This window comes from Grus americana, chromosome 4 (genome assembly GCF_028858705.1).
Source record: "Grus americana isolate bGruAme1 chromosome 4, bGruAme1.mat, whole genome shotgun sequence".
NCBI lineage: Eukaryota > Metazoa > Chordata > Aves > Gruiformes > Gruidae > Grus > Grus americana.
In genome coordinates, this window is record NC_072855.1 from 6,675,154 (window position 1) to 6,698,235 (window position 23,082).

General features: G+C 44.8%; 1 protein-coding gene across 4 annotated transcripts in view; it reads left to right on the forward strand.

Moving 5' to 3' along the window:
- The window catches only part of REEP1 (receptor accessory protein 1), a 71,144-nt gene that overhangs the window by 38,112 nt on the left and 9,950 nt on the right, over window positions 1-23,082 (forward strand). For 2 of the 4 annotated variants that reach the window (XM_054823154.1, XM_054823156.1), the window contains exons 6-7: window positions 10,585-10,753; window positions 17,942-17,977. In XM_054823154.1, the coding sequence (XP_054679129.1) occupies window positions 10,585-10,753; window positions 17,942-17,977 (205 nt within the window). Of the gene's footprint in view, window positions 1-3,421; window positions 3,473-10,584; window positions 10,754-13,502; window positions 16,981-17,941; window positions 17,978-23,082 lie in introns of those variants that run through there. The other 2 variants (XM_054823153.1, XM_054823155.1) reach the window with 2 other exon arrangements.

The window sequence follows — 23,082 nt, forward strand, 5'->3', positions numbered from 1 at the left end:
AGTTGTGCTAACACTGGCACAAACCTGTGCCAATTCATTTTACAGGCTGAGGAGCTGTCAGTGTCCCAAGTACCCTGAGTCTGCCCAGCTGGCTTGCTTGGGTGTTTTCTCTCTCTCCAGAGAGTCTATTTTTGATACTCTCTAAGGAGACAGAACATTGGATCTGGTCTTATTACCCCTGCTAGGCGCTCAACACAGATCTTTTCCCTGCCCCCAGCAGCTTGTGTCCTCACCAAGGAGCATAATCTCATTTGGGGCTCTCTAATCCTGTCCTCATTGCTTGGTCGTTCTGTCACACGCTGTGACTTCAAGTGGGTCTGTCCTAAGTGGTGGGATTAGATGACCAGTAGGTAAATCCTGCTGCTTTTTGTGTTTTCAGCTAGTTCAAACTAGTTCAGCCATTCCCACTCCCAAAGGACCCTGGGCAATGACCGCCCCCTTCTTTCCAGCTCACCTCGGGAGGAGAGGAGAAGCAGAAAAGCTTTTGGGTCACAGCAGAGGGGAGCAGCAGCAAGGCTGTTACAGCGTCAGTAGCAGGGCAGGAGCAAGGCCTTGGCCAGGCAGTGGAGCCATCAGATGGAGGCCTGGGCATAAGTGGGCTTTCCATGGGCACCGGTCAGATTTCTTATGGAAGCAGCTGGGACGTGTGTGGCTGCAGTGAGGAGAGGTACCAGCCTCCTCCGGTACACTCTCACGTACTCCCTCGCTGTCACCATGCTCCCAGCACTTGCTCATCCTCTGCCTGTCACCCTGAGCTCCTTCCACCTGCTGCCTTGCCCTGTCCCCAATCCCTCTACTCCCCGCTTCTCTCCCTAAGACCCTGCCATTGCCTCTGTCTCTACAACCCTCCCATCACCGGTTTAACACTCCCCCAGCTCTCTGACCCTCTCCTTCAAGCTCTTAGGTTACCCAGATCCTGTTTGCATGTATCCTTATTCCTCACCCTGAACAAACCAATTCTACCAAAGGCCAATGTCTTTCCCCACCCCCAAGACAAATCCTTCTCCCAGCCACTTAACCACCCCCAAGCTGCTGCCTCAACTCTGCTTTTCAAAGGAAAGCTGCAGAAAACATCCCACTGCCAACAGATCATCGTAACCCAGAGGTTTCTGATAATGTATCTTCCTCTGCCCTTCTTTTGCCCTTCGGTGTGTAGGGCAGGACCTGTTTGCATAGCAGCTGGTGCTGTGGTCCATTGTGTGTCCCTTGGTACAGCCCGCCTTTAGGAAGGGGAGTGGGGCACAGTGTGCTGCTGTCAGTGGGTGCGCTGCCTTGGCAGGAGATGATAAATGGGGTGGAGGGAACAGGCACGCATGACTGGTGTCGAAGAAAAGCCCATTTGTGTCTAATAAGTCTGAGAAACAGTCCAGGAGCCTTTCATGCGTGGGGAAATATGGCTTGTGGTACTGCCAGAGCTAGCAGTCACTCTGGTTATCGGTTAAAAGGACCAGGCATGCAGAGGAAGCTGGGAGGGTTTCAGTATGTGCATCCATCTCTTTAACACTCAGGAGTGCAGCGTCAGCAGTTCTCAAACTGCTTCAGCTCACAACCACGTCTCTGGTCCAGCATCATAACTTTCATTTCCACCTCTGGGCTCACCGCTCCCTGGAGGGTCACAGCTCTGCTACTTTAGGGTCCCTTAGCCCAAGAAAGTTACTGGGAAGTTTCCCAGTGTGTTTGCTGGTTTTTAAACCAGGGCACTGGAAGGGAGATGCTGGTGATGATTTAGATTTAATCCTCTCTAGTCAAACAGCATCTTTTCATTCATTTCTAGTATCTAGCTGGTATAGCCAGTGCAACTGCCTGAAAGTCAATATTTAGATCCCTAATTTTCCATGAAAATTGAGACCTATTTGCTGTGGGAGTTTGGAGCAAAAACTTGTGTAGGACAGAGATGCTGCCTTTTGTGGTAGGACAGTGGAGAACTGCACTTTTATTTGAATTGGGAAAGGAAGGCAGGGAGTGAGGAGCATCCTTAAGATGCTGGATAAAACCTCTTTGTAACCGTGAGATCCCACTGCATGGAGGAAGATTGTTTCTTTGCTTACTAAACGTATCAGCGGACACTGTCTGGTCTGCTTAGTACCGTATCTGTAATGGCCACATTGTGTGCCCTGGTCTGTAACATGGCCAAGAGCTGCAGAAGTGAGTACGCAGTTTGAGAAACCTTTGGGACCCCATTAGTGTTATCTCAGAAGGGCTGAGCATGCTGCTTTTGCAAGTAGCTTCCTTTAAAGGATCTCCATTTGGGATCCAAAATCAAAGATCTCGTGGCTGAACTATGTTATGCCAATAAAGGGAACAATGAATGGCTTTCTTGAAACACATACATGTATATATATTTCGTGAACTGTTCCTGTCATGGTGTAATGTATCTTTCATACTTAAGTCTTTGAGAATCTATTTTCCCCAAATCAATAAAAACCCAACGCTGTTTGAGATACAATCCAGGTAGCTTTTTCCAGTTTTTGCCTCTTGTTGGGTCTTTTGTTGGTGTCTCCAAGAAGAAAACAATAGCCAGTGAATGCACAGGACAGCAGAACCAAACAATAAATTTATACAGAGAGACCAAGCTGGGAGAGACAAAAACAAACAGTTCCCAGGAGAGGAAATGATCTGCACAAACAAAAAGGGTGGATGAAATTAATTTTCCACCATCAACATTAACGTCATCTGGTTTCCCTTTGAGTCTTTAGTACTGTCTGACATCTCCAAACTGGGTAGCTGTTCCAGGCTAGGCATGGCATGCAGGCCCTGGCCGTAAGGGTATTGCTTGTAGCATATTTGTGTTCATATGGTGGCAGAAGCAATTTCCTCCTCCATTCAGGCCTGTGCTCAGAGTACAAAGCCAATGGTTTTGTTCTTAGCAGGGCCTGCCTGCAGCCTGACTTGATAACACTTCTACATGCAAACTCCCACTCATTGCCGTAATTGCCCAGCGTTACCCTACTTCTCAGAAGACCTGTCAGTCACCAGAACTAAAATGACTGCCACATGTCCCTCGCCTAATCTTGTGCCTAAATTAGTCATAAATGCACTCTGTTCTTAATGATCTTTAGTCTGGATTACAGAGGTGGCCAGACACTGGGGGTTTCTCCAGTGGGAAGCATCGATCAAGTGCAGAGTGGAGTAGTAGCCCATTGTGTTTATAATTTGCTATACTCTTTAAGCACACTTGCTAGGTAACACCTTGGCAGCTGGGGTTATGGAGTGGTTTCTCCATCTCTCTGAAGGGGAGAACCTACATTCAAAGGTGTAGTCCACAGGTGGGTGTCCCTGCTTTTTATTTGTATGTGAGTTTTTGCACATGGTGCCCGCTGTCATGGGCATGTCTCGCCTCAATTACTTGTGCTTCAAGTAGACCTTATTCTCAAAGCTTTTATGTATGTTGCCACAATGGCTCTCTTTTTTCCCTTGCTAGGTCTCTCAGCTACTTCATTTACACTTGTATTTGGACCAGAAAAAAGGGCAGGTAATCTGCTGAGTGCTTATATTAACCCCTAACTAATGTCTGCCTTACCATTAGACTAGTTTGAACTGTTTTCAGCTGAGATTGATCTGAGGCCAGATGCTGTCTGCTCTGCTTCCAGTGGGTAGATCCTGCGTGCTGAGCTTTAAAAGCCTGTCTTTGATCTCATCAGCAAAATGCCTTCCAAGTCCTCTGCTGGCAATCAGAGAGACTCCAGCAGCCAGGCAGGGAGCTTTGTATGTGGAAAATCCATCTAACTCAGGTTGTTGCTACTGTGTTGGCCAAGCTGCTGTGTTTGCTGTTTTCTCGCTAATGGATAAAGGGAGCCTCTGTCCCACTGCTGGGGTGCTGTTAGGATGGTTGGGGTTGCAGTGGAGGCAGTGAGGCCAGGACTTGGCTCAGATGTGAAGATGCATCTCTGCAAACATTTTCCGATAGGTGGTTGGGGAAGTCTTCCTGACACCGTAGTGATAACTGACATCCTAGGAACATACTGGAGGGCTTCTCCTATGAAGACAGGCTGAGAGAGTTGGGGTTGTTCAGCCTGGAGAAGAGAAGGCTCCGGGGAGACCTTAGAGCAGCCTTCCAGTACTTAAAGGGGCCTACAGGAAAGCTGGAGAGGGACTGTTACAAGGGCATGGAGTGATAGGACAAGGGGTAATGGGTTTAAGCTGAAGGAGGGTAAATTTAGATGAGATGTTAGGAAGAAATTCTTTACTGTTAGAGTGGTGAGGCACTGGAACAGGTTGCCCAGAGAGGTTGTGGAGACCCCATCCCTGGCAGTGTTCAAGGCCAGGTTGGATGAGGCTTTGGGCAACCTGGTCTAGTGGAAGGTGTCCCTGCCCATGGCAGGGGGGTTGGAACTAGATGATCTTTGAGGTCCCTTCCAACCCAAACCATTCTGTGATTCTGTGCACTACACCTTGTAGTGAATATCTGCAGGATGGAGGCTGTAACACGCATGGAGACATGTCTGCTAGCGTGGAGGAGAACTGCTAACCAAAGTTTCAGGAAAAAGAGAACATTAACAGGTTTAGTATTGTGCTGGAAGTGTGGTGAGTGTGACTTAGTGTTCCCTTGCTTGTCTATTAACTCCTGATCCTAAGATGCAAAAGGCCAGAAGATGCCGTCCTGTATTAACACTAACTGTATTAAAAGCTTCTCTTCTATGACTTGACATTTTTTTGGTTCCTGATTTATGTGACTTCACCATGCTGTGTTATAGTTCCCACAGCTGCAAAATGGAGTTAGTAGGTATTAGAGGTGTTTTGAAGCCTAAATAATATGTACAGAATTCTTTCAGATTGTCAGACCGAAGGTATGATGAAATCTAGGCACTGTTCTTTGTTTATATTTGGATTGTATTTAATGGGACTTTGATACATAAATTGCAGATTTTTATATTATGTGCCTAATTTTATGTACCTAGAGCCTATGTAAAGTTACCTACATATGTGGAATATTTTTAATGAATAATTCCATTGGGGCCTACAGGAAAGATGGGGAGGGACTGTTTATCAGGGAGTGTAGTGACAGGGCAAGGGGTAATGGGTTTAAGCTAAAAGAAGGTAGATTTAGATTGGATGTTAGAAAGAAATTCTTTACTGTGAGGGTGGTGAGGCACTGGAACAGGTTGCCCAGAGAGGTTGTGGAGGCCCCATCCCTGGAAGTGTTGAAGACCAGGTTGGATGAGGCTTTGGGCAATGTGGTCTAGTGGAGGGTGTCCCTGCCCATGGCAGGAGGGTTGGAACTAGATGATCTTTGAGGTCTCTTCCAACCCAAACCATTCTATGATTCATTGGATGTAAACTCAGTTATTCCAGACTTCTAAATCCATCTCCCTCTAAAAAGTTGTACTTCAAATGTGAATGCAGATATTAATTATAGAGAGGCAACGTAATGAAGACAATTCCAGCTATTTCTGATGGAGTGCCTTTTACAGTGCCTGTCACAATACTGACTTCAGGTTTTGGAAAGGATCAAGATTTCTGATCCTTCCAAGCAAATATGGGATGCATCGGTGTTTGTGCTCTGGGCCCACAGAGGTTAATGCTTGTTTCTGGAGATGATGATGTCTGCAACATTTAGAGGAAGGAAAGATGTAGATTAGCTGCCTTTGAAAGCTCAGTATTTTGATACTGTTTTGTCCTACTCATTAAAGCAAAAATAAGGAGAGAATGTGCTAGATGTGGGTAAGTAACGTATGCCTATACTACAGTTGTGATTTTGATCAAAGCAGGTAGATGTCCCTCAATTAGTTTTAGATTAATTACCATGCCACACAGATGGGAGCTTTAACTTCCCTTAGAATCACAGATGAATTTCTGCAGTTTAAACATCCATGTCTTGATGGGCGATGCCCTAATACCATTGGTAGTGTCATGAATCTAAGTAAGGCTCATACCAAATGACAGCAGTTACTGGGAGGTGGTATTACCGTGTCCTTTTTGGTATTTGTCTTTTGTCCTATTCAGTAGCACTGAGCCCTGCCCCAGCCTGGTCCTTGTCTGTCCCTGTAAAGTGAGAGCTGGACCTAGTGAGGTTGGTGGGTCCTGGGAGAAGAAGCAGCAAAGGAAACCTGAAGAGATTTGCTTTTATCTTGTGCCATACCTTCACCTATGGGGTGAACTTTCTTAGGGACAAGAAAATCAGATCAGTTTGGGAGCAGGTATGCTGTAGTGAGCAGGGGACAGAGACAGCTGCTCCCACTTCTTGCCACCAAAACCTCACCATCTAGGAAAATCGCTGTCTACTGGATCAGAAGTGCTTATGGGGACAGTCTGTGTCCCAGGAGAAGCTGAATGAGGTAGAAGTTGAGTTTAGGCAGGCAGTCTTGTGCCCAGGGAGAGTAAGGATCAGTCTTCCAGCACCACTTCATGCTTGTGTTGTCTTCCAGGGGATGAAGTCCCCAAAATACCAGTCCCACAGCACCAGCACAATCATCTTGACAGGGCGGTTGGTGTTCAGTGAGGAGAGAGGCAGTGTCATCTGTAGTCCCACAGCCCTCCCAGTCCCCGTTTTCAAAAGGTTGTGTAATACCACCATGCTGTTTTGCTCTTCACATAGTGAAATGATGTTAGCACAGCTACTGTCATGATACTACTGCTGTCACGCTCTCTGGGATAAAACTAGCCCAGATCCGTATGGACATGCTGCAAACATGCCTCTGACCTGCAGTGTAGACCTAGCTTCATGACCTGGATCTTCTCTCTGCGCAGACACACAGTGTGCTGAAATTCCTAGGACATCTCCCATGTCCACAGCAGTTGGATCTGTATGATCATAGCCAAGATGGTAAACAAAAAAAACCCCAAACAGCTGCTCTTCATCTTCCCCATGATTGTTTTAACCAAACACGGCCCAAGATGTGTGATGTGCTAAATCTAGTCTGTTGTGAAATAAAGCTATTTACTTGTTTTTTCTTTTGTTAATAAATGATAAGTCTTATTGTGGAATAATAAGCATTACAGCTGGATAAAGTCTTTATTGCTGAAACATGTAACTACAGCAGTGCAAACCCTCACAGTGTTGGCTTTTCAAATGTTTGTGATTTCATATACAGCAGCTGCTTATCTGACAGGGAAATTAAGATGGTAACATTTTCCATTTTAGTCCAAAACCATCCTGATTCTGTTGTAATCATAATTTCTGTCATGTTTCTATTTGGGGTCAGGTAGAAATGTGGCAGCTGGGGAAAAAAAAAGTGTTATGTTATGCCTTAGAAGCAGTTAAGTCTATCCCTACAATGACCGAAGGTGCAAAATTTTGAAAGAAAATAAATGGAAGGGGAGGCGGCAGGCTTTCACACATGTTCAGTGTCCTCGCTCAGCCCGAGCCTTTGCTATTCCTGCTGTTTCTGAGATTCGGACAAACTGCTTCATGGAATGGTAGGAACGGTGATATTTTGCTAGTTGCATGATGAACCACCGTTATCTTTGCTGTTATAAACTCAGGTGAAATTAAAGCAAAAATCAAGAAAAGACAACTTTTTTTTTTTTTCCCCTGGAGAAAGTCAAACTTGTCTAGCACAGCTGCCGTGACTGTGCATTTAAGACTGTGGTTGTACATATTATATGCTAATGTAACAGACCCAGAGATGACAGGCACTTATCAGGCCCTTGTTTCAAAGCTGTCTCTGGGGCCTTTGACCATTATATGCCGCTATATCACAAGTTGCAATGCAAGAACATTAACGTATCCTCTTTATTTTCGATGCAAAAGGATGTGTTAGTGTCATCTTCCCTGCCAGGTTGGTCTGACATACGAATCTCTTCTCTAATCTGACTCATGTCCACATACATCAATTGCTCACTGGAATGAAATGGTATTTGGGTTAGCTGGCTGAGCAGAGCGGCTGGGAGGAGGCTAAAAGCTTGAGCGCTGCCTGCCTTTGAACCGAGGAATACAGCACTCGTGTTACAGCAGCTCATCAATTGCTTACCATCCAGCTTTGCTGGACCAGTCATTCTGCAACAGCAAAATATTAGTGGTCTGATTGCTCTCGGTTTGCTCTCGCTAGAGATCTGTCTGTTGTAGTCAGACTGCAGGGTAGGATGTCTTGTGTTAGCTTTAAACCAGTTACTGAGAGTAGGGTGGCTGTGCAGGAATTCAGTGCAAGCTACAAAACCCATCCAGAACTGCACTGTGCTGAGCTCTGGGCAGTTCAGATCACCCCCAGCTAACCAGCCACGCAAGGACATTTAGGTATACCAGCCCAGTAACAGTTGCAGCTGTAGGCTTCAGGGTAGATGTATCTTAGACTGGCCTAAGAGGAATAACTTGAGGTGCCTCTTGGAGCGAGAACATGTCCCAAGAGTGGCTCAGCCTCTCGGAGTGAGAACTTGTCCCAAGAGTGGCTCGGCCACTGGCAGGACCAGCCAAAATTCAGGCATCAACTCTTGTGGCAGGTCGGAGAGTGAGATGGCAGAGCTGAGATTTTAACAAAACCTCAGTTCTCAGACTTCCCTGCCAAGCATATTAAAATTGGCAAAATAAACAAGCAAAAAAGCCCCATCCATTTAAAATGCTGTAAAAAGTAGAAGAGGTTAATGAGAAAGAGCAAAGTAGGTCTGCAGGAAGAGCATTGTGGGTGTGTGGAGACTTCTCTCTCAGTCTGCAGAAAAGCTAAATGTAAAATGCTGCCAAACACAGCATACATCTTAAGAAACCAAAGGTTCAGCAAAATGAAGAAAAAAATCCCAGTGCAGCTTCCTGGCTAGCTCCACCAGGTGACTGCTCTACAAAGGACAGTTCAGTTTTATTTTTCTTACACGATGCATATTTCTATTGATGACACTTTGGGACAGCATTGAAGAAGTTATCATCATGTGCTGTTTGCTTCCTGCCGATGCACAGAAGTGCTGTAGTCCAGGATGTATAGCCTGCCTGCGGTTAAATTGATAATCTATGGAGTTGAGAAGGAAGTTGAGTCCATTTTCTTGTATGAAAAGCTTCAGGCTGAAAAGTTGGGAGATTACTGATCTAGCAGTTTTCATCAATGTAGAAAGTGTAGGCTGTCACAGCGACTGTGATGCCTTGTCCACTTACAGTCCCTAGAAGTAAGGTGCTAAGGAATTATATGGGGTACAGACACTGGTTTTCCATTACTCTGCATGAGAAACTTCTGAAGTGATGTTGGTAAATCTGTATTTGTAGGTAAATTAACTCATTGCCTTCCCAACGTAGCAATGCCAGTGCTCTAGGGGACAGTCCGTGTTGCCTAACTGCTTTAGCAAGGAATGTGTCCGGTCTTGCCTTTGATCATAGATCATCAGGATGAGTCCCTTCTCCATGCCAGGCCTGTACCAGAGTGTACTCACCACTGGCCCCTCACCTGCACCCTGGTTTTATGGGCAGGATACTCAAATCTGCAGCCCAGAAGGGAGCAGAGATTTATTCTGGTCCAGCCCCAACCTAGAGCCCTCTGGCAGTGTTCAGACTATGCTTCAGCTTATGTGCTGCTTTGACAAATACAACTCTAAATTAAGGTGGTGTGTGACTTGCTGTGATGTGCCTTACCTGGCCATTTTTTGTTAAACAGGGCAATATTTACTGTCGTTTGCCAGCTTTCTGGTTTCACCTCAGTCAAAGCATCCATTGAATTTTTTCCTGATTTACACTAGCAGAAATAATTTTAGAATCAGGCTCTCTGTATTAATTTCAGTATTTTTTTCAGGACTATATGCTATGAAGTATCTCTCAGACCCTCCCGCCTCATTTAACAAAATGTTAAAACTTGAATGTACTTTCTATCAGTTATGCTATTTATATTCTGAACATCACTTAATTTAGCCAACAGGGAAGGATAGATAGGTTCCGTATTGATTGTATTTTCTGGCATTCTTGCTCTATGGCAGGGGTGTGGTATGATGATTACAGAATTCAGAAAGAGGTATACTTCTAGTCAACTTTTTGGTGGGATGTAGTTTTAATGAAAGATGTCTTCTAACCAATCCATCCTTTACGAAGAACAGTTATGTACCTTTCACCAAGGAATCTGTTTATTGCTTGATTGAGAGCTAGTCTAAAAAGAAAGAAAATTATTGTGTGAGTTTGTTTCTTTCTTAAACTGCATGAAAAAGCACTGGAATATTTCTTTGCATTTAAGAATAACTTTTTATTACCTCAAAATTTCAAATTTTCTGTGCTCTGGAAATTCTCTGTATGACTGAGAACTGCTGGGTGACTATCATCATAGATAATTAAAAGGGAGTTATTTTGATGCAGACCATTTAATTGTGTTTCTGAAGCCGAGCACATATTTGACTCAGATCCTAAGGAAGAAAACTACTAGAAAGATACAACACTATCGTGCTCTTTCAGATGTGTCCAAGGCTGCTCTGAGCTCAAATGACTACATTGAAGAATGACAGATGCTCGCCATCAAAAGTTTGAATGGTCAGACGTTGTGCATAGAACCACTCCAAAAGGAAGAGCAAAGAGAGGGAAATGATGCTTTTAACAACTCGTTTTTGTCCTCTCTAGGTTACCGGATCAGGCAATTTTTTCTCTTCCTATTATACTGATAGATTTCAATGAGCTAGGGGGGAAAAAGGCTCAAAATAGACTGTGGCATCTAATTTGTGTGTGTGTTATTTGCTTGTTTGTTTAACTAGGGACAGGGGGCCCTGTCTGAGAGACTAAGGAGCTTTAGCATGCAGGATCTCTCAACAATTCGTGGAGATAGCAGCAGCACTGTTCCTCCTTCGGTCACTGTACGAACAAGTAGCAAACAGAGTCAGCCAAAAACATCCAGAAGTGCATCGGAAGGCACTGGCAGCTCAGGTAAGTGCCAGCGTTATTTTCAGTGTTGTGTTGTCTGGAATATCATGTAGCTGAATGAAGTCATGCAGTTGGCAGGAATATATAGAAACAGACATTGCAGGCAGCACATACCAGAATTCACAGGATGCAGACACGCTTTTGAGTCCATTGGCGCTTAAGAGAGAATCATCGTTTGATGGTTACTGTTCCTGGCTGGTACCAAGGACTGGACTCGAGCATGCAAGGGAGCCAGCATCAGTCCTTGCAACTTGAACTGAAAAGTTAGGCTCTGGGCTGGGGGCTGCAAGCTGTGGTGGGTTTTCAATGAGGGGGCTAATGGAGGTGCAGAAAGGGGGGGTAAGGATGCACAGTAATGGACAAGGGTCATTATTATCATCAAAGTCTCCAAATGGTGATACAGCCTCTCTCTCTCTTATGTCATCTAAACATAAATGTGAATTCTAATGGATATCTGGTTTGAGTGAGGCCCACTTGTGCTTCTTCTGAACTGTACAGTAACTGTTACAACACTTGACAGTTGTAGTTCTAGAACTTTATCACTGATGAAGCCTACTGAGAAATAAAACCTATATAAAGCACTCCTAGAAGCAGGGACCAAGACCTGACAGCTGTTTACGACATGAAGGATGTCTGCATAAGCACTGTTATGCAAAACAAGTCTCTCTGAAGGGCAATGGTTTGTTTTCAAATTCTGAAAGAACAAGAGGAAGAAACATCATGGTGGGAATAAGATCCATTCCTGAGGATTTAGTTACAAAAATTTATTTCAAACTTGGTTAAAGAAATCTTTGTGAGCCCAGATCCGAAACAGTTTGATTGGAGATAGCTTTGCAGATTAGATCTCAAAAATTGAGACGTGGAGGTTTATCCCAAGCAGGGGGTTCCAGATGCCTTCTGGGATTTCTGAACAGCACCAAGGATCGTGCAACTCGACTGCTGTGATGAGAAGCCACAGAAAGTTGCAGGCGTGTTGCACTTGGTAGCTTGTGAAACATATGCTGGCAAGTTTGAAATTTAGCAGTTTCAGCTTGTGTGTGATGAGGTCTGTGCAAACATTCACTGTGATTCAAGCCTGTGTAGATTACTACCCTTTTAGCTTGCTTTAGTTTTGGAATGTATTAGAAATGTCGTCCTGTCCTTCCTAAGAGTAACCGTCAAGCCCTTTACAAATTCTGAGAATTAGAGCTCACAGACTTCTCTGTTTAATTTTTTTTTAATGTTATCTGTTGAATAAATTCTGTTTACAGGTAAACTGAAATAGCTAATAATAGCTCTATCTGTCCCATCTCACTTAGTGATTTCATTGAGGTCCCTAATCTAGGAGCCTACTTGCAGGCCCCTTCTCCACCCGCAGACAATAAGGAGAGACACCTCCAGAGGGTGATTTCATGCACAGGTGGTGGCATCATGCTATGTGGGAGACTATGGCCACAGTCTTGCTCTCACTTTTAATCAGATTGAGTGGAAGATATGAAACTGGTCTCTCCAGTCCTTGTGTGGGCACAATTATGTATGTAGTGAGAATGACTAGAGGGGTGAATTGATCAGAGTCATAACTATCGTATGTGTGTATGGAAGAGTGTGTGATCTGTCAACGAGACTGTATCACATCCTGAGGGCCATATTTGGGGTGAGACAACACTGTTGTAGGCATGCCAAGCCCAGATATGGTCCCATCACTCCACCTTCCATATTTGTTTAGTTGGAGTGTTGCACATAAGAAAGGGGCAGACAAAATTTGCTACTGCCTATTAGTATGCTATATATACATGTAATATATACATATGAGTATGTGCATGAGCAGTCACTACAGAAGAGCTGACACACAGCTGTTTTTCCTGTCCCAAAGCCCTCAGATAACACAAAAGTCCATGTCAGCAGTCCCCACTCTCTCACAGAAACATTAGACTTCTCTTTATATTCCTGCTTTAGAGATAATGGGACTTAGTCAGTCTGACATCAGAGGGAGTCAGCAAAAATACTCCAGACGGTCTATTTGACATGAGGATGACTCAGCCAAAGACCTCACCTTTCTTGTAAAAGGTCTTTCCAAGCAGCCGTTAGAAAAGCCTGGCAGCAGTAGCAGGGATACACAAAATGTCTTTAAGAACATTAACAGAGTGCCTGGCTGGGGCTGCAAACATTGTACCCTTGGTCAGAATAGAAATCCTGCTTTGTGGAGACTTTGAGGGAAGGCTTGAAGGGACAGGTCCTGTGTCTGCAGAAGAAGCAGTGTGGTGGTCAGGAGGCAAGACTGTGAGTTAGGACACACGAATTCACACCCCGCTTTATTGCAAAATACTGGTATGACCGGGAGTGTACCTTTGTTCCTCAGTGTGTCTGTAAAACAGAACAAATTGTACTTCCCCCACTCAAGTCCTGAAAGCCATATGTGGTTAGAAGATGCTTGTGTATTTTAAGGTCAATACCTCAGAAGATTTCTTATGTGGCTTTCCTGTATAGCTTACTTCAGTGTTTATAACATATAAAATACCTGTGGAAAAGTCTTGTCTGTGGATTGATCTCAGAAGGTTTCTCTGTTCGTAGTAACAGTCTTTATCTTGCTACTACTTCTGAGAAGTTTCTGGACAACTGAAATGTCCCTTTTTATGTTTTACCTTCTTTTATTCTGTCCTTTGTTTCCCAGTCCAGGCATTTGGGAAGCTGCATGTGGGTGTGCTGGGATCTTGATGACTTGCTGATCTGGGTGCCACTCTTATAGCCGTTCTTCTGCCATTTGTTCATTCAGGTGCTTCCACCCATTTCCCTGCATCCTCCATCCCTACCAACCTATTACAGTCCTCTGCAAGTGCAGCTCTCAAAGTCACTGCCTGAATTTACAACTGCTCGGTAACTGTGGCAGGGATGGGAACCTGAAGTGTTACCTGGACTGATGTATTGAGGAGTGCTGCTGCACGTGGGGTTTGCCTGAGGAAGGGGGCATTGCTAAGCCATGGCCAGCCTTACCTGTGGAAAAGCCAAGCACTGCTGTAGCAGGTGTAACCCTTTTCGCTTTGGGACTGGCATCCCCATGCCTGGGAGTATGTGTGAGCATCATGCAGTCGTACGAGGGTCACGGTCTTTGATGAAGGAGTACAACCATAGATTGCCTATGGGAGTACTTTTAAAGCTTCCTTTATTTCTGTCATACGGCTGTCCGGGATACACAAAGGCTGAAGAATGCGCTTTCCATCTAGCATAGGCTCTTAATTTTCTCTACAGGAGAGACAGCCATGTCAAAGAGGATGGTAGCCTTGTGATAACGAGATGTTAAGTGCTAACCTCAGGTGATGGAATGGCATAGCTACGGTCACTCAAGCTATCCAGTAGTAAAGAGCTGTGGACTCAGGAAGAAATCCTGCAAATGGTGTAGCCATGCTCCTAAGGAAGCAAACCCACCCTGGAAATAACAAGAGTTTTCTCATGCTGTCAGGTTTTCACAGCAAAACCTGCCAGCACGTGGGGAGCTGCCCTGCTGCTCTTGGTCTCTGTGGCAGTCCTCAAGCTGTGAATGAATGACTGGTGGGAGTGTGTCCTGGGGAAGTACTGTTATTGCTTGCCCTCTTAGTATATGCTGTCCTCCACAGCTGCTGCCAGCTACTGCAAGTGACAGGTGACAGACCTGACCAGACTCTTCATCTGATCTGGCACTGCTATTCTTAATTTCTTGAGTGTTCACTTTTATATTCACTTGCCCATATTTTTTCCTGTTGGTTAAATCAGCTTAAGGGCACTTGTGGGACCTACATTAAATTAGTGTTTGATCCAGATTAAAAATACTTTCTTTTACTATTTTTGAGGGATTATTTTTACCTCAGACCCATTTGCTGATCCACCTTACTGAGAGCCTCCAAAATAACTTTTTTGGGAGACCTTTGGAGAAATACATTATGAGATCAAGTGGCCAGGAACGAGAAGCTCCTCAAGCCAGCTTTGCTGCTGAAGAAATGGTGCATGGACACACCCCCCGCAGTAAGGCAAAGACAAGAGATGGCTCTTTAGATCAAGGTTACAAGAGTTTAGATGCGTCCCATTCCCCCAGCAATGGAAACACAGCCAGATCTGGTGTGGAACTTCACGTTGCTCAGTTCCAATCCTGTTGTGTGACTCTGTTTAAGAGCAGATATGATATCTGAATGAAAGTTGTTTGGAAAGATGGGGAGTGGAGAGAGATCTATTGTTTTCCCTGCACAGATGAGGCTGCTGAAGCTCAGGTTTGTTGGTATGAACACCTCCACTCCTCCTGTGAGCATCAGGAGTGGTTCAGATTTTGGTTTCACATTTCTTGGGCACGCTTCCAAGGCCACTGGACTCTCCTGACACCAGTGGGCTTTGGCTGTGGCCAAAAACTGGCTGCAGGACCACACTGTACTCAGGCTACATTAAATAACCACTCAGCTTGTTTCATTTCCATTGTTGTTATTTTTATAATGTGACTGGTGCTGGTTAGATGGATTTGCGACTCTCTGAATCCTCTCTTGACACAAAGCACCGTGTGAAGAGCTTGGCATCTAGTTAGTAATGACCACATGCCGACACAGCAAAGGTTTATTTTTGCCTGCTGAAGACTGTCTTATGAGGCCAAGCAATAGAATATGCAAGAGTTGCCTTTGGGTCAAGGGAAATTATCCTTGCTTTTCCTCTACCTTTTGCTGATTTTTTTTCTCCCTCTACCTTTTGCTGTCTTTGCTGTCTCTCAACGGTGCCCGCTATACGCTGAGCAGTCCCACTCACGCAGACGGCCATCCACACGAGCAGGACTGCTCAGCATATAGCGCACTTCAGGTTCTCCAAGTGCTCCAGGTGAATTCACACCCATCCCACAGAAAGACCCTTCTCCTCCCACCCCACCAAGAACCACACGCAGACAACACAAAGGGGCAAAAGCTGCTTTCACCATGATTTGCGTGTGGTTGCCGACCCTACGCACAGCACATTATGTGAGGCATCGCCGCTGCTCCTGTGAAGCGTGTGCACACCTTCCTTTGACACATACCGAGGAAACACGACGCTTGCCCTTCCTCCACGTAGCAGGCCCACCACCTGTCCTCTTTATCTGATCTTTCGCTTTGCTCTTAGTTCAGTGTTTCTCGATTTAGTGTCCTGGCACCCTGATGATAGTCTGTGATATTTTAGCGTCCGTGCTTGTTCCAGCCTGTGCTTCTTCCACAGGCAAAACTGCCCCTTTCCTTTGGGAACTGTAAAAGTCGTATGGCTACTCGTCATTATGGAAAACTGGAAACTCCAGAACAACATTTCCAAATATTTTTCAAGGCAATCTTGTTGTTCTGGCAAATGTCCGGTAGCAATCCACATACAGATGTATCTTTATTAGCAGTTGGGAGCTTTTACACTTCTTAATCTTACAGTATTGCATTAAAAACATCCTGGACAGTGCAGATAAAACTTGTTCCCTTGCGATGGCTGGTGAGTGACACGTGTGACTTGAGGAGCGGGTTATTAGTCACTGTGTCAGACAGCTCAATCCCATAGCTGATGCAAACATGTCTCACGGTTGCTGATGTCAGTGGAAACCTCCAGTGTGGGCTGTGCGCTAGAGGCCGGCTTTGCTTTTGGGTGAGTCAGTGGGACATACCTCAGCAGCAGGAGATTTCTGTTGCATCACGGGATGGTCAGTGTCCAGAGCTGACACTGGGCCGAAGGATCACGTGCTATGGAGACACCCTCTGTTATTGCCCAGACCAAGCTTACCCCAGGCAGAGATCCTTTTCAAGTGGAATTATTTCAAAGCAGAAGTTTGCAGTGTGCTTTCTGATACTCTCCACTCCTCTGTGCAGGAGACATTCAAGGCTGTTTCTTCATTTTTACTTACACTCTGAAGGCTTTGCAGGACAGAACAAAGGTGGGGGAATACCAACATTCAGGATACGTCTAGATAGCTCAGTCCCCACCAGCCAGAAAGACTCCAGAAAGATGTGTGATAACAACCCATATATATATTTGTTGCATGAGCCCTCTTTTGTGTAAAATTGGAGTCCAAGTCCACAGCAGGCCTCTTGGGGTTCACAAGACTCGTTCTCTTTTATACAAAGGCCACAGTTTCACAGCAGCATCCAGCCAACATGAGCCAGCACTCCTGCTGAAATGGTATGGGTATGACCTTTGCTTCTGCCTTGTACCATGCATTCCCTTGGACATATTTAAATCTTATTTATATATGCTGGACGCAGTCAGGGAGCTGGTTCAAGTTAAATGCTGTTCCTTGCTTCCAGGTTGCTCTTGACCTGGGTCAGATCCTCACACCAGTGGAGAGCAGCAGCAAAGACATCAGCAATGGGACAAGGAAGGTGGAGGCCAGAGCGCAAGGGGCAATGGGACATCTGCTTTCAGCAGCAGCACTGGTTTATGCTGGTTTAAAATGACTGTGAAACTATGGAAGAACTTTCAGTGTCTGCAGTGCTGGGTAATTGTGACCGAAGAAATAACACAGAGCTCAAACCTTTTTTTTCTTCTAAAAGCTTCTTTTATCTGGAGTCATTGATGCCACTGTGAGGAATAAAATGGAAGGCCCAAACTGGAAATTATTTCTAGGCTGTTTCCTGGAGCACAAACTATCCACAAGATGAAGCTGTAAAGGTCACATTTCTTTGAACAGCTGTGAATCACCTGCATTTGCACAGAAGGGTGCAATGCAATTCCCTTGGTTGCTTTCATCCTTATGGTAATTCCATTAAAATATAATTCCTGCAGGAGTCCTCAGCACATTCCTGATTTAGGAAGATCAGGGATCTGTGGATAGTTTGCCTTAAGAAGCTGTGTGAATGGTTGCACCAGTGCTTGTAGAAGTCTACGTCTACTGAAAAAACACCCGGGCGTGTAGCAATACAAGTCCCAGTATTGCACCCTGTGTTTATTATCGCACAGCCTTTTGTGCTGTGTTGCCCATTGCTTATGCACACTCCCAGGCCCCTCTAGTCAGGAGTTATTTCTGTTTAGTGATCTGAGAACAGAGCCAGGGAGCTGTACGTAATCCCAGCCTTAACACCCATTAGGCACACGGCCTGGGGTGAGGCACGTCCCTGGGTCTGTGCTCTGTGCTGATGAATAGAAACGATCGTTTTTTAATGCACAGGGGGGATGCAAAATCCACCTCAAAATGATGCCAAGTGTTTTCTGAGAGAGAGTAGCTTAGCCTGATGAGTTCCTAACGCTCAATTCTTCTTTCAGTGTGCACGTGTTGCTCAGTATGCCGACTCCTCAGAGGTGAGTGCTGGATTTCCTGTGCCCTGATACCCATGCATCCCTTTTGGGCATGGCTGTGTTCCCCAGCCTGGCTTCCTCCTACTGCTCATACTCACTGGGTTTTGTAACACCAGGGGAAGGCCAGGCTGTGAGCAAGTTTGTGAGCTCTGTGTGTGCTGATGGCAAGTATTGTGCTGTTTCTCACCTTACTGACCCATGTTACCCAAGGCTGGGGAGCATTTCTCTGGAGAAAAATTTCAGTCCTTTCTCTTCTAGAGGATGTAACCACTGTTCTTGCTGCACCAGAGTGACTCCTCTGCCCCATATCCCCCAGTGCTAGTGTAAAACCACTAGGAACATGGCAAGACCAAACCTCCCTCAGTCCCAACCCTGTTTTGCTCTGTTCCCTAAGGGCTGGCACACGTTTCTCTGTTGGTGGAGAGCACACTTGTATTTGGGATGAGCAGCGTATATAACAAAGCCCAGTAGCAGACCATGGTATGACAAAATAGGGTTGAACAGACTCTTCCTGCTTCAGTCTGTCCTAGAGCTGTTTTTGAAAAATGTCCCAATGTCCCTAGCGTTTCTTGTGTTTACAAACTCAGGAGTGTAGTGAACAGTTTAGCTGCCCGTGGTCTTCTCAGTGCTGTGCCTATTAGCTTTGTTGCTAAGAGCTGAGCCGTATCACTTCTGCATTTTGTCCCAGTGGCAGATGAAAGGAGGGGGAGGCCTCTGATTTGGGTATGCCAGAGGATGGGGCTGCCAAGCAGCTTGTCTAGGGAGAAAGAAGAAATCCAGACTGGCAGTGTCTCGTGTTGGTCGAAGCAAAAGACCTTCATAACTCCTTTACTTCTCTCATCTCATGGGCTTTTTGTTTATTTTACATACTGCAATCAACCTGGGGACAGCAGCAGAGGGACTGAAGGTGCTGCCACCCTGCTGCAGCCATTGCTGCTGGTTCGTGTCCCTTCCAGGGTACCAGGGTGTGCCTTCCCACTGCCTTGCACCTGATGTGCCATGCAGCCCTGTGCAGCATTAGTGCTTGGAGGCTGGTGATCTCAGCCTGACACTGTCTCCTTTGACGCTGCGTAGGTGGCAAACCAACCCTCCTACTTGCTTTGTCACCCCCTCCCTTGTCCTTTTCTGGTTCCTTGCACTAGCACATTTGGGCTGAGTGTGCCAGTGTGCAGGAGAAAGAAGCCTGTTTGAGGTGGTGTGTGTTTAAGCAATCATGAAACACTTGTATTCACAGTGCATTTTATTAGCACCTTTCTAATTTTAGCCTAAACCAATTTTATGGATTTGACTTCAAAAGTGTTACGTATAAAAAGAATCACCGAATCCTTAAGCGCTTAGTAGTCATGAGTTAATCTTAGGAAAGTCATTTGATGATGGTAAAGGAGTAATCAGTCCAATATGTTTACAAATTGGGCCCAAAGTCATATTGATCTGGTTTAAATTGCGTGCCCTGTCTTTTAGATTGGCTTGTCTTACTATTTTATTCCCTCTGACATAATGCAGTCCCTTGGACCATGTCAATAGGGATACTCTGAGGCTCTCTCTCATAGAGGGTTCATTCTGTCTCCACAGGCTGCCATTTCTCTGTCTCCAAGGCAATAGATGCATTAATGCACTCTCAGACAACGGCCTGCCGTTTAAAATGCTCCTTTGTAAGTGCAGCTTTGGTAGCTTAGAGAGCTGACTACGTAATGTGAACACATTTTCTCAACACCACAATAAGCAAGGGAAAGAAAGAAGCTAAGGTTGTTTAGCTAGGACTAAGTTGTCCTAAACTGTTGGCACTTGTCTTTCCTTGGTGCAAACTTTTGTGTAGCCCATTTCAGAGTACAATCATTAATGGTACTCATTTCCAAAAATTCTATAATCTAAATGGGCAGATAGTCAAGCCTTACCGCAAGCAGGAGTATTAAAGCCTGGTTTAGAGCCATGATGCAGCGTTTTTGGCAGGAGCAGTTGCCTTAATGCTCTTGTGGCTGAAGCTCAATTGTTTCTCTCCCTGTCTGACTCATAGAAACCCCTACAGCTCTTAGGAGGGCACAGGCTGGTGGGAGCAAAGTCTGCCCATGCTGCCCCCTAGATGATAGTCTGAGAGAAGGTTTCATGAGGATGTGGCCATGGAGCGTGCATTTATGCAGGGACTGAAGGCCAGGCTGAGTGCTGCATGAGCTCCCCCTGTACAGGGGCAGATCCGTCAGTGGTGATGGGCTCCTCTGCTGCTGAAGCTGTTTGCTTCACAGAAGAACTCTATCCTTCCCAGCTGGCTCACTCCAGCCAGCCTCACAGTCTGCATGTGACAAAGCATTGACATAATTCAGGACATTCATCCTCCTTTGCTCTGGGCAGCTTCGCTAAATGCAGGCGTGTTCCACTACATATACTCAGCGTGTCTTCTTGACAGCTTCTGCGTCAGCTCTTCTTGCTCTTGTTCAGTGGCGGGCCTTTGCTGGCAAAACTCCTTCCAGGTCTTTACACAGGTTTCTGATTTATCTCTTCTACGTTCATGGCCTATGGAAAGTCAGGCTGCAGCATTAAGGAACAACAGTACAATTATGTAAGAGCTCTTTTTCCCTCTTCAGGAAGGACGGAGTGAAAATCTCCAGGGATATCTGTTTGTCTTTTGGCAGTGCCTGGTGTAAATGCTTAAACATTGGTCAGTATTAAACAAGCTTGCTTGGAACTGGCATTTAAGAAGTAACAAATATTTTATTTGGTGGTATTCTCTCGACTAACAACTCTTAGGTGCTGTTGCAAAGGTCTGTGGCATGGTTGAGAGGAAGGAACAATTTTAATCCTTGCAGAGAATAAATATATCTAGGAGATATTGAAGAATCAGCTGTATATCAGGAGAACTGTTGCGGCTGCATGTATCTGAGGGGACATTTAATACTAAAATGCTGATCAGGAGCCTTAGGCAAATGTAAGAAATGTGCAAGGACATTACCGATGAATGGGACTCGTTTTTGAGTGTGCACCACAGGGTTGTGTTCCACAGCGGTGACTGATACAGTAACATAAGCCTTAAAAACTACAGCTTGGCGGTGACTGTCACCTACCCATCAGTCAGCCATCCACAAGGTGTTGCAGCATAAAGCCAAGCCCCTGGAGTTTTTCCAATACAATAACGTTGGATCTCTTTCTACATGTGATTGTCACCCTGAAGATGAGGTGACAGATCACACACAATCAGCAGTACAGCTCAGCGAGGACCTTAATGGGACAGTCACTTAATTGTGTTTTAAACAAATCACCTTATTGGTATATTAGATGTATCCAACCCCTTCTTTGTGGTATGCTACAGGTTGCACATGAGATTATTACAGTGGAAAGTACTCTTAAAAAACTAATTGACTTTGCATCAAGGGGGCTGTTCATATATCTCTGAACTAATTCAATTAAATGGTGTGAGTGGTTTCATTATTTTTTTTTCTTAGCCAGTTTTGCTTCCAGCTCTTGTTCCAGGGATTTTTTTTCAACCTTTTTCTCATTGAACTTAAAGAACAAATGACAACTTTCCATTGCTCTAGGCATTTTGTTCCTTAAAACTTCCCTTTACTAAATGTTGAATCAAATTTTTACAAGGATGATTTGCATCACTTTGCACTGGTAACTCTGAATGGCAATTTGGGAGTTTCTCCGGGCATTTACAATTATTTTCATACTTCTTTTGGTTATTTCAGAGAAGGAAAAATTTTCGTAGAAAATCAGTAGGTTCTTTTAAGTACACTTGGCATTTTACCAACAGAAAGTTAAAGCATTAATTGTTGTTTAATAAACTCCAGTTGAACCACAGATACTATGAAAGCAACAGTGAAGATTTCTGTGCTCTGAAACAATGTTCCTTCCCCCTCTGCACCCAAATGTTTTCCCCTAACAGTTTATTCTTTCCTTTTCTCTATGTAAATATTATGGGACTCTGATGTAAGTGTTACAGATTGCATGAGTTTTCTTCTGAGGTGTTTGGAGTAGACTAGCACTTAACAACTTAATCATTTGTGGGATGTGTTTTCATTAACGGATGACTTTGTTGATGTGATTAGAATTGTTTGCTTTGGTTGCACTTGACTTCAGCTTTGGAAAGGATGTCTGCCTCTGTTTTGTGGTTCCTGGGCAGTGTGTGCTGGTAGAGTTGGCTGCTCCTAACTTCTTGGTTTGGCAATGAAAACTGTTGGGGAAGTACGTGACTTGGGTCAATGTCTTTTGGAAATGATGGCAAATTTATCTTTGTTGCAGGGAAAAGAAGCTGATCGCCATCGTATAATAAATATCTGTTCTCTTGCTCTTATTAAGTCGTGTGTAAACCTCTTTATATGAATTATCCCCTGGAAAGGCTTAGCTTTGGAGTGACTTTATCTTCCATTACAATAATACAATACCTTGCTTCTGGCTTGTGCAGTCTGTGACTGTGGTTTTCCCCATTGCTCCCGAGGAATTACAGTGATGTGAGGAAGAAGTACTGTGCCCAGCAAAATAAGGGCAAGGGTCCAGATTCTCTCAAAGGCATTGGGGTTCCAGATCCCCACTCTAACTGTATTTAAGTGTCCAAATTTTTCAGAGGATCTAGATCAAAGTCAGTTGCTTGTCTGTAATTAGAGTGGGCCAAGTCCTGACCTCTGTTATACTCATGAAAATCCATAGAAGTTACTTTGGATTTACACAGCAGCATAAATCAGAGCCTGAACCAAAGCAGTTGCTGAAAAAACCAGCACACTACTGAATCCCATTTGTTGTTGTAGAAAGAGTTTTGCAAGTGAAATTTCTTAGCCCTTGTAGAATCAGAGATTAAAGATGACGACGATCTGGCCCTACATTCCCTTGTCCGTGCTGGGTTGTTCCCTGTGGTGCATTTAATAGCTTAGATCCCAATTCTGCAGAGCACTCGAATATCTACTTTAACTTAGGATATGCCTAGCTTCAGGGCTTCCCACCCAATGTGTTGGTTATATTGGTTCCCTTTGAAGGAATTAGGATCAGATGATAGGAACCAGAATTAACGGGTCCATTTCCTTAGACTGTTTACATCAGATTCTGTCTTGACATAGTGAAGAGAGAAGTGTAATCTGGTCCAGATACTGAAAAGACACTTGCAAGAGGCAGAAGCAGCTTTC